The following is a 12,153-nucleotide window of genomic DNA, read 5'->3' on the forward strand; positions in this document are numbered from 1 at the left end:
TGAAATACCTGGTTGTGAGTGATTGTTAAGTGACTGTTATGAGCTGAAACACATGGGTCCTACTGTTTTTGTGTAAATATACTGAACATTGAATGACATTGTTAACAGTATTTACATTAAATAATCCCTAAGAGACCTGAATGTTGTAAATATGTAAATATATTCAAGACTAGGCTGAAATTTCAACTATTTTCTCAATATTTAACAATAGATTTTAATATTGGTACATTATATTTAGTTAAAAATGAATTATTTAATTATATATAATTATAAGACAACTTCATGTACATGAAAAAAGTACTGAAAGTTAAGGTTATTAAATGTACAATCCATTGACTTTGTTGAGAAAGTTTACAGCAATCACAGAACTGAAACATGAAACGTGGAGGAAGAAGCAGACTTTTTAAGTTTCTGTTGGGAAAGATATGTTTAAGGCTTCCTGTAACAGAGGAAGTTCTTGCTCTCTCCGCAGTCCCTTGTATCGAAGAGTGTGGAGCCGGTCTTCAGCAGGACGCCACAGAACCTCTGAGTTGGGCAACCTTCAGTATTGGTGTACTGCACGTCTCCTCCTCCACCCACCCAGACCCAGTGGCCAGCCAGGTAATGCAGGCCCGTCCACACCTGCCAACATTTAGCAGAGACATGTAACTAACACTAACATGAACTGCTCAATAACATAACACTGTAGAAAACTGTCCTACCTCAGCAGTGGTAGCCCGTTGGGCTTTCTTTCGTGCAATGTCGTGGTCTTCTTGAGTGAGCAGGGTGACCAGGTCATAGCGGTAGTTCTGGTAGGCAGTGGCTGGCTGACTTGGGTCCACCGGCTCCAGAGACCTGCAGTGTTTTAATGCCTCCTCCCACGTCTTCTTCTCTTTCACCAGAACCAGCGGCTCGTTGTAACACATGAAAGAATGTAGGAATTTACAGTAATTGGTTTTCCATTTCTTGTTATCAGGGTACTTAACAGCACAGTTCTGACCATCTTTTGGCTCATCTGCAAGAAGGAAAATATCTACATTCAGGAATTCATTTATGGAGAAAAGTTGAAAAAAAATTTCACATATTTTTCTGTGCATTTTTGAGAAAGTAGAGAATTGACAAGAAATGAGGAGAGACAGATAGGGGATGACATAACAAAGGCTTCTCAGCTTCTTGGCCAGTAGGACATGAATATATGTTAACTAGTTAACTGATTGTCAAGTCAAACCATTTCCATTCTAAACAGTTTGGCACATGCAACTGAAGCACTTCTCTGGGGTACTCTTGGGGTAAAAATGAACTGCAGTCTTATCCAGCATTTGGTATATCAGTTGCAGCTTCTGCCATGTGGAGAGTTTGTGCACTCCACTCTACAGAATCTCCACAGAGGCAACAGAGGACATCACACCGTACAGCAACGGCGGCTGAGGACAACAGTGAAAATAATCCTGACTTATCTGGAATAAATTAACATTTCTGTGTCAGGAGAACGTGAATTTTGAATGTTTATTACCTATCATGTAAAATTTTTAATTTGAAGTAAGGAAGTACAACTTCTAACATCATATAATAAAACTTATCAGATGAAATCTAAAAGAATAATTTTGAAGTTACTGTGCCAATAGCCTGAAAGCCTTGACAACTCGTAGCGCTGCCAAAACGCAGATGACCTACACTCAATACTGTACCTAAATGCATCCCGTGTAGACACAGATTTAGGTGTTAGCCTGCTTACCATTGTCCCAGGAGAAGAAAGTGGCTACCATGTCTCCTCTGGACCATTTCCATTGGCCTGAATCATTTCTGTACAAACCGATCCAGCCCTGCTTTTTGGTTGAGCTACTGCCCCAGACACCAAGAAAGTCCTGATTCACTTCTTCATCCTCGATGATGACCAGGTTGGAGTTTTGCTTTCTGCAGTAGTCCAGTGCATCTTGCCAGGACTTACTGTCAGTGAAATGTATAAAGTTTTCAGTTGTCAGGCCTAACAACCCCCCACACACGGGAGGAAGGAGGAGCAGCAGGGGGACAAGAATGTAGATGTTCTTCATGTTTTCCATAGGAATGATTCCAAATACCTGCAGTCACATGCAAATGTATACTGAGCACTGTGATGTCACAGTGAGATAGATTGGTGCATGTGATTTGGTGAAAAGGATGCATTTTTCAGTTGAAGTACAGAAATTGTATCTTTTATAGTAGTTCATATGAACTATGGTATGAATTGGGGTTTGCAGTAGACAGGACTATTTGGTACACAGAGTACTACTTTGATCAGGGCTCATAAATGCTAACTGAGGTGAACAGTAATTTCTACATTACTGCACCTCTTGAAAAAGTAGCTTTTGAGTTTTTTTTTTGTTAATGTTGTAATGCTTTGCCAAACAAAGTCCCATTCACCTCCACTGTATTATTGCATTATTGTTTGTGTGACTTTGCTGACTCTACATACAGATTTATCACCGTTGACAGGTGATGTTGCTGTTGTGTGATGACCACGCGACCAATGGTCTTCACACAACAGCAACATTATGACATAAATAAACATAACAAAGTGATGCACTGCTGTAAATGTTTCTGCATTAATAACCAAAGACTATGGAATAGAATATACCATTTCTACTACTTATACTTCTCTAACATTTTGAATGCCTAACTTGACTTGTGAAGGAGAGGTTTTACACTGTGGTATTGCAATGTGCTGATGTATGTAAATACAAATGACAAGCAAAAACATTTTGATGACAGCTTGATAATCACTAAATTCTAAAGCAAATACAGGCAACAAATTGTACAGTGCTGTGACATCTCAAGCTAGACCGCAGGTGAGAGTTTCTTACAGCATTGAAATCACCCGAAACAAATTTCTCCCTAGAAGGAAGGCATTATTCCAAATCCATGCTGTGTAAAATGGTTGCTAGCAGTTTAAAGGTTCAGTGTGTAATATTTAGGAGGGTCTATGGACAGAAATGCAATATAATATCCATAACTTTGTTTTCAGTAGTGTATAAAGACCTTCCATAATGAACTGTTATGTTTTTGTTATCTTAGAACGAGCCATTTCTATTTACATACACCGCAGGATCCTCTTACATGAAGGTCGCCATGTTGCACAGCCACAGAGCCAAAAGTCTCTACAGAGCACATTTCGTCACTACGTTAAATACGTACAAAGAAGAAGAAGACGTGAACGGTATCAGTAGTATTAGTAGTAGCTGTAGTAGTAGCAGCAGTCGACTGGTTTATTTTAAGTACGAAGAAACGTGAAATTTGCACAAATGGAGGCCCACGCGTATTACTTAGTACAAGAGCAGACAGAGCATGTTGGCCACCGTAGCTTCCCCTGCTCGCTTGGAAACGGAAGGGTGAGCGGTGACTGATGGTTCATTCTAGTGGTGTCAGATTTTTTCTCCTCCTAAATCTTTATGGCAGAAAGAGAAATAAAATGTTCATCGGACTTTGGCTACGTTCACACTGTAGTCCTCAATGCTCATTTCCTCACTCCAGTGTGAACTTTCTGTTCTTTTCATTACGGTTTCTGGCACTGAACAATGCATCTGCCCCACAACTCTCTCTCTCTCTCACGATGGCTCCGTCTACAGCAGAACTGTGACAACAGCTGCTCTAAAGTGATGTCAGAGAGTCCAGACTCGGGTTGCATTTCAAGGTTCAGAGGTAACATTTCAATATAATTTACTGAATAGTAGGCCTATTCATTTCAAACCATTTCATCCTTCAGCCATGTGAGTCGCCATTTCTCATTTCTCCTCTTTATGTGAGTACGCATGGTTCAGAGTTTACTTACAGGACACACATTCTCCCGTCAAGTTTGTTTTTTATAGATCAAAACCTTTGCTTGGGAAGTGGCGTACGCATGTTTCCAGCCCTGTTTTGTACGTACGCACCGTTTATAAATGAGACCCCTGATCTGTATCGGATTTGGACCACACATGAAAGTGGCCCACATCAGAAAAAGATCAGATTCCATGTGACTTTGCCTGTTCACACTGTTATAAAAAGATCAGATCTGAGTCACATATGAGCAAAGGAGGATTTGGGTCACTTTGGCCTGCAGTCTGAATGTAGCCATAAAGAAGTATAAAGAACTTTGATTCGTGCAAAATTACATACAAAATATACATATTTTGCAAACATGTCATTTGTAATATGGTTATAAATGTACGTTTGCTGTCCCTGTAGAGTGAACTAGATGTCTGTGTGTTGTTTAAATGCTATGAAAATGCTAATCCAACACATCTTTGTAGTAGCATCCAAGTTGATTCCGCATTCCGACTTAAGAGCACATGAAGAGTCAGTCAGCTCAGGAAATGGGACCATCCGAGGAGCAAGTGAATGAACCGTGGGTGGCTGGTTGCAATTCGTAACCTTCACCATGATGCCACTAAAACTTACACACTGAACCTTTAAAGTAAGTAAGGTACGTTTAAATGTATAATAAACATCCTGAAATGTGTAAAAACAGTAATAGGGTTCATTAAGTTCCAGGTGACATATGACCTGCCATCCATGTAGCCCCAGTGGAAAATGAACCTCTAGCCCGTGCAGTGTTAGTGCCTTGCTCTGCTCAACTAGCCAGCCTTGTTTCTACAGCAGCACTCACCTTGGACGACAGCAGCAGGGAAGCAGCTTTGAATCTCTGGGTTTCCAGGTGTGTCTCAGTGAAGTTTGTGAAATACTCATTTCATAGGCTGACTGCACCAATCACAGCTCAGATAGATCCTGACTAGACCAATCCCAACCATGTGCAAATCTTCTCTGTCTCTCTCTCTCTCCCCAGTCATCTTAACTGTTTTAACTTCACTTTTTTGGTGAATCATTCTGATGTCCCAGCAGCTTTGGTGAATCATTCTGATGTCCCAGCAGCTTTGCAAAGCAGAGATTAGTTCTAAAGGTCATAAAGCTGAGGGGAGCTGCAGATTCATCTGAATTGTTGGTTCATCACTACAAATCACAAATCATTTTCACATTGTCATTTGATACACTATTGTAAAAGTATTGATTATAGACACTTATATGTAGACTTACCACTGTCATTAGTTAAGAACACACAACATATAAATAGGACAACAGTGTTTTATTATAAATATCAGTGGTAAACTGTCTGGCCCTGCGATGGACTGGCGACCTGTCCAGGGTGTACCCCACCTTTCGCCCAATGTCAGCTGGGATGGGTTCCAGCAGGATAAGCGGTTGACGATGGATGGATGGTAAACTGTCTTTGTCAAGTTTGTGTGTATTTGCTTGCTTCCATGTTTAGGATATTATAGGGTTGGGTCAGATTACTTTAAAATGTAGTTTGTGGTACAAACTAAAGATTTTGTTGCTGTAGCTTTTTAATCAAAAGCCAAGAGGAGCACTTACTCAAAATGTTCATCTTCCATTTACTATGTAAATAAAAAGCAATAAACACAATGCATAAGTCATCAAATATATTAAGTCACAACAAAACAGGCAACCTGAGAGGAGTCTGGTAGATGTCTTTAAAAATCTGCCAGATCTACCTGCCTGTAGCACAGAATGTTCTGCTGAAACACACCCAGCTATTCAAATACCTCCATGCCCCAAGTGATAAGCAAAACATTTTATTTGTTAAACAAAATGTGCATTTTATTTCATTCAACTTGTTCTCTGACATAATTGTGACTTTCTGTGTGTGTAACTCAAGGTGAAACTAGTAAATATTAAAACATTAAATACAAAGTAAAATGTTTTTTATTGTGCATTGTTCTATTTTTACATTTTTTGTTCTGCTGCAGCACATTTTTACAAAAGCTTTCAAAAAGTGATGGAGACATTCTGATTCTGACCTGTCGCCAGCATCCCCAGTGTAACTAACACCTATCTGTCAATATTTTTAAATGTCCTGCCCCATCCTGGCTGTGATTGGTCGATTCACGAAAAGTGACGTTGAAGAGCTACATGCAGCGCACGACTGCTTGAAAGGCACCCGAGCTTCTCTTCTCCTTCGTCTCTCTCCGCCGACAGAGCTTAGCAGGCAGGCGAGAATGGGAACAGGTGAGCGTCACGTAGCTCCCAGAGAACCTAATATGATATGGAGAGGGCAAAGGAGAGTACTGGCAGCTTGGGAGAAATCCTGGTTCGCAAGACAATGTCCTGGTGCGCCAAAGATTAAGATGTCAAGATCAAGGGCACCGCCAGGAATTTTGGGCCCCATGACAAACAAAATCAAATTGGGTGCTGCTGACTCATTTGTTGTTAGGTCTGCTACAAAGGGGACAGAGCGTTTGCTGTCAGGGCCCCGAGGCTCTGGAACAGCCTGCCCGAGGAAATCAGGTCGGCTGAGTCAGTGAACTCTTTTAAGTCCCTTCTTAAAACATACTTTTATAGGAGAGCTTTTCCCGATCTTATTTGACTTTATTTTATCCCTTTTATTTTATTGTATTTTACTAATTTTATATTAAAATTTTCATGCTCTTATCTTTTTTTTTTTGTATTATTCTTTACACTTGTTAAAGCACTTTGTAACTTGTTTTTGAAAAGTGCTCTACAAATAAGGATTATTATAAAGGGCAGGGACAATGATTTAATATGAATATTTTGCTAAACGTTTCCTTGCACTGATTAAATGTTGATGAAATGTAGGCTAACATTAGTCTGTAGCTAGCTAGCTTATTTCAATATGGACATTAAGCCAACAGGTTAACACCACTCATAGACTAAAGGTTGCCCACCTTGCTTGTTGAAAAACTGGGTTCCAGATTTGACATCCTTTCCTTTGTCTTTCCTCTCAGTCTTTTCTCTCTTTCCTTTTTTGAAAACCAGATTTTGGTTTACTAGGCAACATTGCGATCACTGTTTCTGGTGCATCTACTGACTGCATCTAAACACCATCACTGATCAGTGTGCTAAGGCAGGACCAAACCATTTCATGTCATGTCAATATGGAGATTTACTGTTTGATTAATGGGGATATTTAACTTTTATTGCCAAAAACTAGTACAAATAAAATAAAGAGATCATATATGTGTGTGTGTATGTATATATATATATATATTTATATTAGGGCTGCACGATATTACAAAAAACTGACATTGCAATATATTGCGATATGAAAAAATACAGGAATTTTCACCAGATGACTTAAATAGCAATATCTGGAATGAATTAAAATCCTAGAATTATTGGGGTGATTTTTTGTATGGGAAATGTATAGGAAATAAAAAATAAATAGGCTGAAAATTACATTTTACTCTTAAGACTTTTTTGATTTCACCATCCTTTCTCTGTAATGCAATAAACAAAATTATAGAAAATAAAAAAATAGAGCAGCTATACACCAGCCCCCTGAGATGTTTTCAAAAAAACATAAAAACAAAGTGTTGGTCATAATGGTTGAACAAATTAAGGTAAAATTAAAATGATCTATTGTATAAAATCTGGTTTGGTTTTCACGTAGACATCTTTTAACAAAATTATAAAACTAAAAGAGTAGCAGCACGACCAGTCTTCTGAGTGGTTTACAAACATAAAACGTAAGATAAATATATATTTTACTGCAATAAATAACAGTATCAACTAATAAATATCAAATATCAATATAAAACCATTTTTTTCACAAACTATTTTTAAATCAACTTTTCTTAGCAACAAAGGGAAAAGTGTTGGGTACATTGTTCAAACAAAGATAATCTGCTTTCCTAGCAGCTAAACAAGTGTTAACTGTCATTTCACTTTCTCTTAAGCATCTGTATGCATTGCTCATTCAAGCTGAGGTTTTTTGCCAAGAATACCAGTCTGTCCACCATTGCAGGCTTGAGACAAGAGCGTTGACAAGTGATGATGTTGCCACTTGCACTGAAAATCCTCTCTGAGGGGGAGCTTGTAGCAGGAATGCACAGATACTTGCGGGCAAGCTTGGCAAGTCGTGGAAAGCTAGCTGTGAGTTTTCTACCATGCAAGTGGATCTTCCTCTTTCTATGAAACGTGTCAGCAGGTAGTTGTTTAACTCTGCTTCCACAGCATTCTTAAGGGTCAGAGAGGAATCACCCTTTACTGCAGCTCCACTTTGTTTAAAGAAACTTCCCAAGGACTTCTTGGCTTTCTTTGTCTGTGATGTGTCAGGATCTTTTGGCTCAACTTCAGTGCTCCAGCTTGGTGTCTCCTGGCATCCCATCATCTCTGATGCCACTCTGGCCGTGACTTGGGCCTTGTTATCTGCATTGATGACATCCATCTTGAACCGGGGGTCCAAACAAGAGGTCATGTCTAGCAGCTCCTGAGTAGATTCATCTTCATATTTCACGTTGATGTAGTCTAACATCTCGTTCTTCAGCTTCTTGGTCAGGTCTGTGTCTTCCTCTTGCATTAGCAGGATTGAAGTGTTGAAGAGGTGAAGAACTGGCTTCACACAGGAGACACTAACGTAGTCTACCCCTGAAAGTGCATCGGTGAAATTCAGCAGTTGGCCCAGTGACTTGCTGACAGATTCCAGGACATCTATATCTTTCCAGGTTGGAATTAGATGCCGCGCCTTCTTGTCCGCAGAGAGGACCTGAGTTAAAGCCTTCTGCTGCTGCAGCATCCTGCTGATCATCATCTGCCTGGAACCCCATCTTGTTAGGCATTCTGATACAAGGGGATGTGATAGTATATTGAGTTCCTTCTGGGCTTTTTCAAGAGCACATCTGGCCTTCCAGCTGTGAGAGAAGTGACCCACCAGCTTCTTGCTGCACGGTCAAGGTGTTCATCTTTTTTCATTGGAATTTCTAAGGGAAAAAACATTAACAAAACAAAGTACATATTAATTCATTTACACAATTAAATTTTGAACTAAAAGTGATTATGAAATTATGTTTTGCATTAATTAAAGATGTTGTGTCTAATTTCTGAATGTTTTTTCAAAAAATGAAACTTTTGTCTCATGGGTTTCACATTAGGAGGGTGTGTGTATGTGCCCTCCAGTTAAGATATTAGTATGCCTTTAAAAAGTATTTGCTCATAATACTTACATTTATGAAACTGATTAGGCTACACTTTAGAAGACTGTGGTTAGAATGCAGAACAAGTTAAGTCAAACAGTAAAAAAAATATAGCATGGGCATAAGCATAATTTACCAACTGCAAGATGCCATCTGTGGCCAAAGCACTGCAGCCTGGTCCACTTGTTCAGGGCGGCAGCTTTTACCATGTTCGCCGCATTGTCTGTTATACAGACTTGACGTCTCATCTAGTACCCAAGCAGCCAACGCTTCTCTCATCCCCGTTGCAATGTTCTCGCTCCTCCGGGAAAAATGCCATTTGCAAACAGCAACTTTTGAGTTGGAAGTCCTCATTAATAAAGTGGACGGTCACACTAATGTAGGGCTCTGTTGTCCGGCTAATCCGTGGTAGCGGCATAATATTCCATGCGTGACAGCTCAGTTTCAACTTGTGTCTTGCTATTGTCGTAGAGCTCTGGGATGGCAACTTGAGAAAAATAGATGCGTGATGGTATTTTATATCAAGCGTCTGGATCATGTTTTTGAAACCCTCTTTGATTACTGTATTGATTTGTGCCATTTCTTTAGCGAGGTGCAAAGTTATTGCATCAGTAATTTCTCTCTGCCATTTGGAACCTTAGTCGTATAGTGCAACACTGGCAAAAGCATCCGAAATACTTTGCTGCTTTGGATGGCCTTCACTTCTCGCTTTGCCCTGGTCATACTGAGGTTTGTGGTGCCGATTTAAGTGATGGAACAAATTAGTCGTGTTGCCTCGTGTTGTGGCAACAACTACAAGTCACTGGCAACAAAGTACCTGGGTTTGGTTAATTTCGTCCTTTCTGTAGCCAAAACACTTCCAAACCACTGAAGTTGCTTTTCGTTTTGGCACCAAATCCACTTTTTCGCTGGTTTTCTCCTGTTCCCCACTCATTTTCAAGTTGTCTGTAAATAGCAGGGGCGGTGCCTGCTTTGATAAACTGATAAAGATATTGTGATTGGAGGTGAGCTGTGCAGAGCCTGCTTGTCACTCACTAGCAACAAACTCTGTGTATCGGAGTAAATTCTGTCACATCAGAGAGACTTGTAGATTAGTTGTGCAAAAACTTTGCCAGTATTCCTGTTGTATCAAGCAGCAAAAATATTCTATTTATTTGCCATGCTTGACATCGCACGTGACTGCTATGTGACTATTGCGCGGAAATTTGTGGAGGCTTGTTCAATGACTCTCCTCAGGAAGTCCACCAGTCTGTCCTGTCATTGGTGCCTGTATGAATGATAATGTGGCTAGGTGAGCCTAGTTCAGGCACTGTTAACAGCTCCAGGGCTCTCCTGGTGTTGGGGCACCATATCTTCTCCGTTCTGTGCCTTGGGAATACGGTCTTTTCATCCAGGAACTTTCCATTAGAGTCCATGAGGAGGATACAAGGAAGGAGAAGGAACAACTCGAGGCTGTGTTGTCCTTCAGCAGGTGTAGTGGGAGTTTGGCTGGATGTGGTCTGGATCTGAGAGGTGCCCCAATTTGTGTAATAACACATGATTGGAGGTGTCTGGCATGTGTGCTACTTGACACAGTCTGACAGAGAGCTTGCACCCCAGGAACTGGAATTTCCTGCCATTCATCATCTGGTGTTGTGCTATCATGTGGACGCCAGTACAGTGCATCCGCGTCAATGTTCTGGTGGCCGGGTCTATATTTTAGGCTGAAGTTGTAGGTGGACCCGTGGCATGCAGTTTAGCTGATGTCAGGACGTATGTCAGCGGATTGTTATCTGTTCTGACTTGTACATTTGCACCGTAAAGATAGTCATGGAGCTTTTCCACAATTGCCCACATAAGAGCCAGAAAGTCCAGTTTGTGCGCTGGATAGTTTCTCTCAGATGGCGAAAGACTTCTGCTGAGGAATGCAACTGGGCGCAGATCATCATCATGCTCATGCACGTTACTGCGCATGTGCATTACTCTGACCCAAACCTCCGGCAGACTTCCGCAAGCATTCCATAACAAGTAAATAACCTTAGTTGCCAGTGTTACGGTAAGTGGTGGTAAGGCAGGTTGGAGGACCCAAACGCAGGACGCAAGGCAGAGGAGGTACAGTTCAACGGGGGTTTATTGAGGGAAAACAAACAAAAGGCGAGCACACTTACTGACAGAGTGGCTGGTAGCAGAGTCCAAAAAACAAGATAATCCCAACAGAAATCCAAATTCCAAAGGAAACAAGGTGACAAGACGAGCAAGGCAGACAACAGAAGATGGAGCGTATCCGCATGACAGACAAGGGGTAACTCGAACAATGACCGGACCAGGGCCGAACAGAAAGACCACACATATATACCAGGGATAACGAGCAGGGCGGGAGCAACACAGGTGACAGACATGAGGCTAACGAGGGAGGCAGAGAGATAGCAGGAAAACAGAGAGAACACTTAGACAAGCAGACATGGGTGAATAACCAAGAATGCACAAGTATGAGCTAAACAGAACCAGTAAATGAACAAGGGAATACAAGACCAGGAGTAAACACAAAAGATATTAACTAATGTACAGGACTAGGAACTAACTGAACAAGACTACACAGAGAAACACAGAACCAAAAACAGACTTAAACAGGAAAGACATGAACACAAAAACCACATTCCTAACAGCCAGTCGAAGAAAAGAATCGTTACTTGGCCAAACTGAAATGTGGTATGGTCACACTACCAGACCCGTTGAACAAAAATTTGAGACAAGAATGTGTTACTACCGACCTGTCTGATTTACCACAGTGTTTCCCCCAGAATGACAGCGTAACTGTGGCGAGCGCGGCAGGGGGGGATCTCCGACATTGATGTTGGATAGATTTGTGCAGCTATGTTCATGATGCTAACCATTCAATACAGACTGGTCTGCTGTCATTATGTTTGCGGGAGAGAGAGAGAGGGGGGGGGGGGGGGGGGGGGGGGGGGGAAGGTGCTGAGCCAATATGTGTATGCAGCTCTGCAATCAAATAAGTTTTCCCATCTTAAATAGTAAAAAAAAACGGAAATCAATATGTGGCGGTCAGCCACAAATAAATGAATGTATGGGAAACACTGTACTGGATATCACTCACCGTTTTTGCCAGTAAACACAAACCCAGTGATAAACAAACAGGAAGTTAACTTTGGGCCGGGTGCGTCACCCTGGTCAAGATGCCGGTACTGCGTACTGGTGCATACCGGCCCACTTCAAG

At 41.1% G+C, this 12,153-nt stretch overlaps 2 protein-coding genes across 2 annotated transcripts; both read right to left on the reverse strand.

Annotated features, from left to right (window-relative positions):
- Positions 1–406: 406 nt before the first annotated feature.
- Positions 407–2,006, reverse strand: LOC123983497 (FRAS1-related extracellular matrix protein 1-like). Its single transcript, XM_046069761.1, has 3 exons — positions 1,715–2,006; positions 702–994; positions 407–621 (listed from the first exon to the last, which is right to left on the reverse strand). The coding sequence occupies exons 1-3, from the start codon at positions 1,743–1,745 to the stop codon at positions 430–432; spliced, it is 516 nt and encodes a 171-aa protein (XP_045925717.1). The 5' UTR covers positions 1,746–2,006; the 3' UTR covers positions 407–429.
- Positions 2,007–7,496: 5,490 nt separating this feature from the next.
- LOC123967495 lies at positions 7,497–11,187 on the reverse strand. Its single transcript, XM_046043604.1, has 2 exons — positions 11,087–11,187; positions 7,497–8,726 (listed from the first exon to the last, which is right to left on the reverse strand). Exon 2 carries the CDS (start codon positions 8,555–8,557, stop codon positions 7,724–7,726), a length of 834 nt encoding a protein of 277 aa, XP_045899560.1. The 5' UTR covers positions 8,558–8,726; positions 11,087–11,187; the 3' UTR covers positions 7,497–7,723.
- Between the last annotated feature and the right edge of the window lie 966 nt (positions 11,188–12,153).

The sequence above is a fragment of the Micropterus dolomieu genome, linkage group LG02 (genome assembly GCF_021292245.1).
Source record: "Micropterus dolomieu isolate WLL.071019.BEF.003 ecotype Adirondacks linkage group LG02, ASM2129224v1, whole genome shotgun sequence".
Lineage (NCBI taxonomy): Eukaryota > Metazoa > Chordata > Actinopteri > Centrarchiformes > Centrarchidae > Micropterus > Micropterus dolomieu.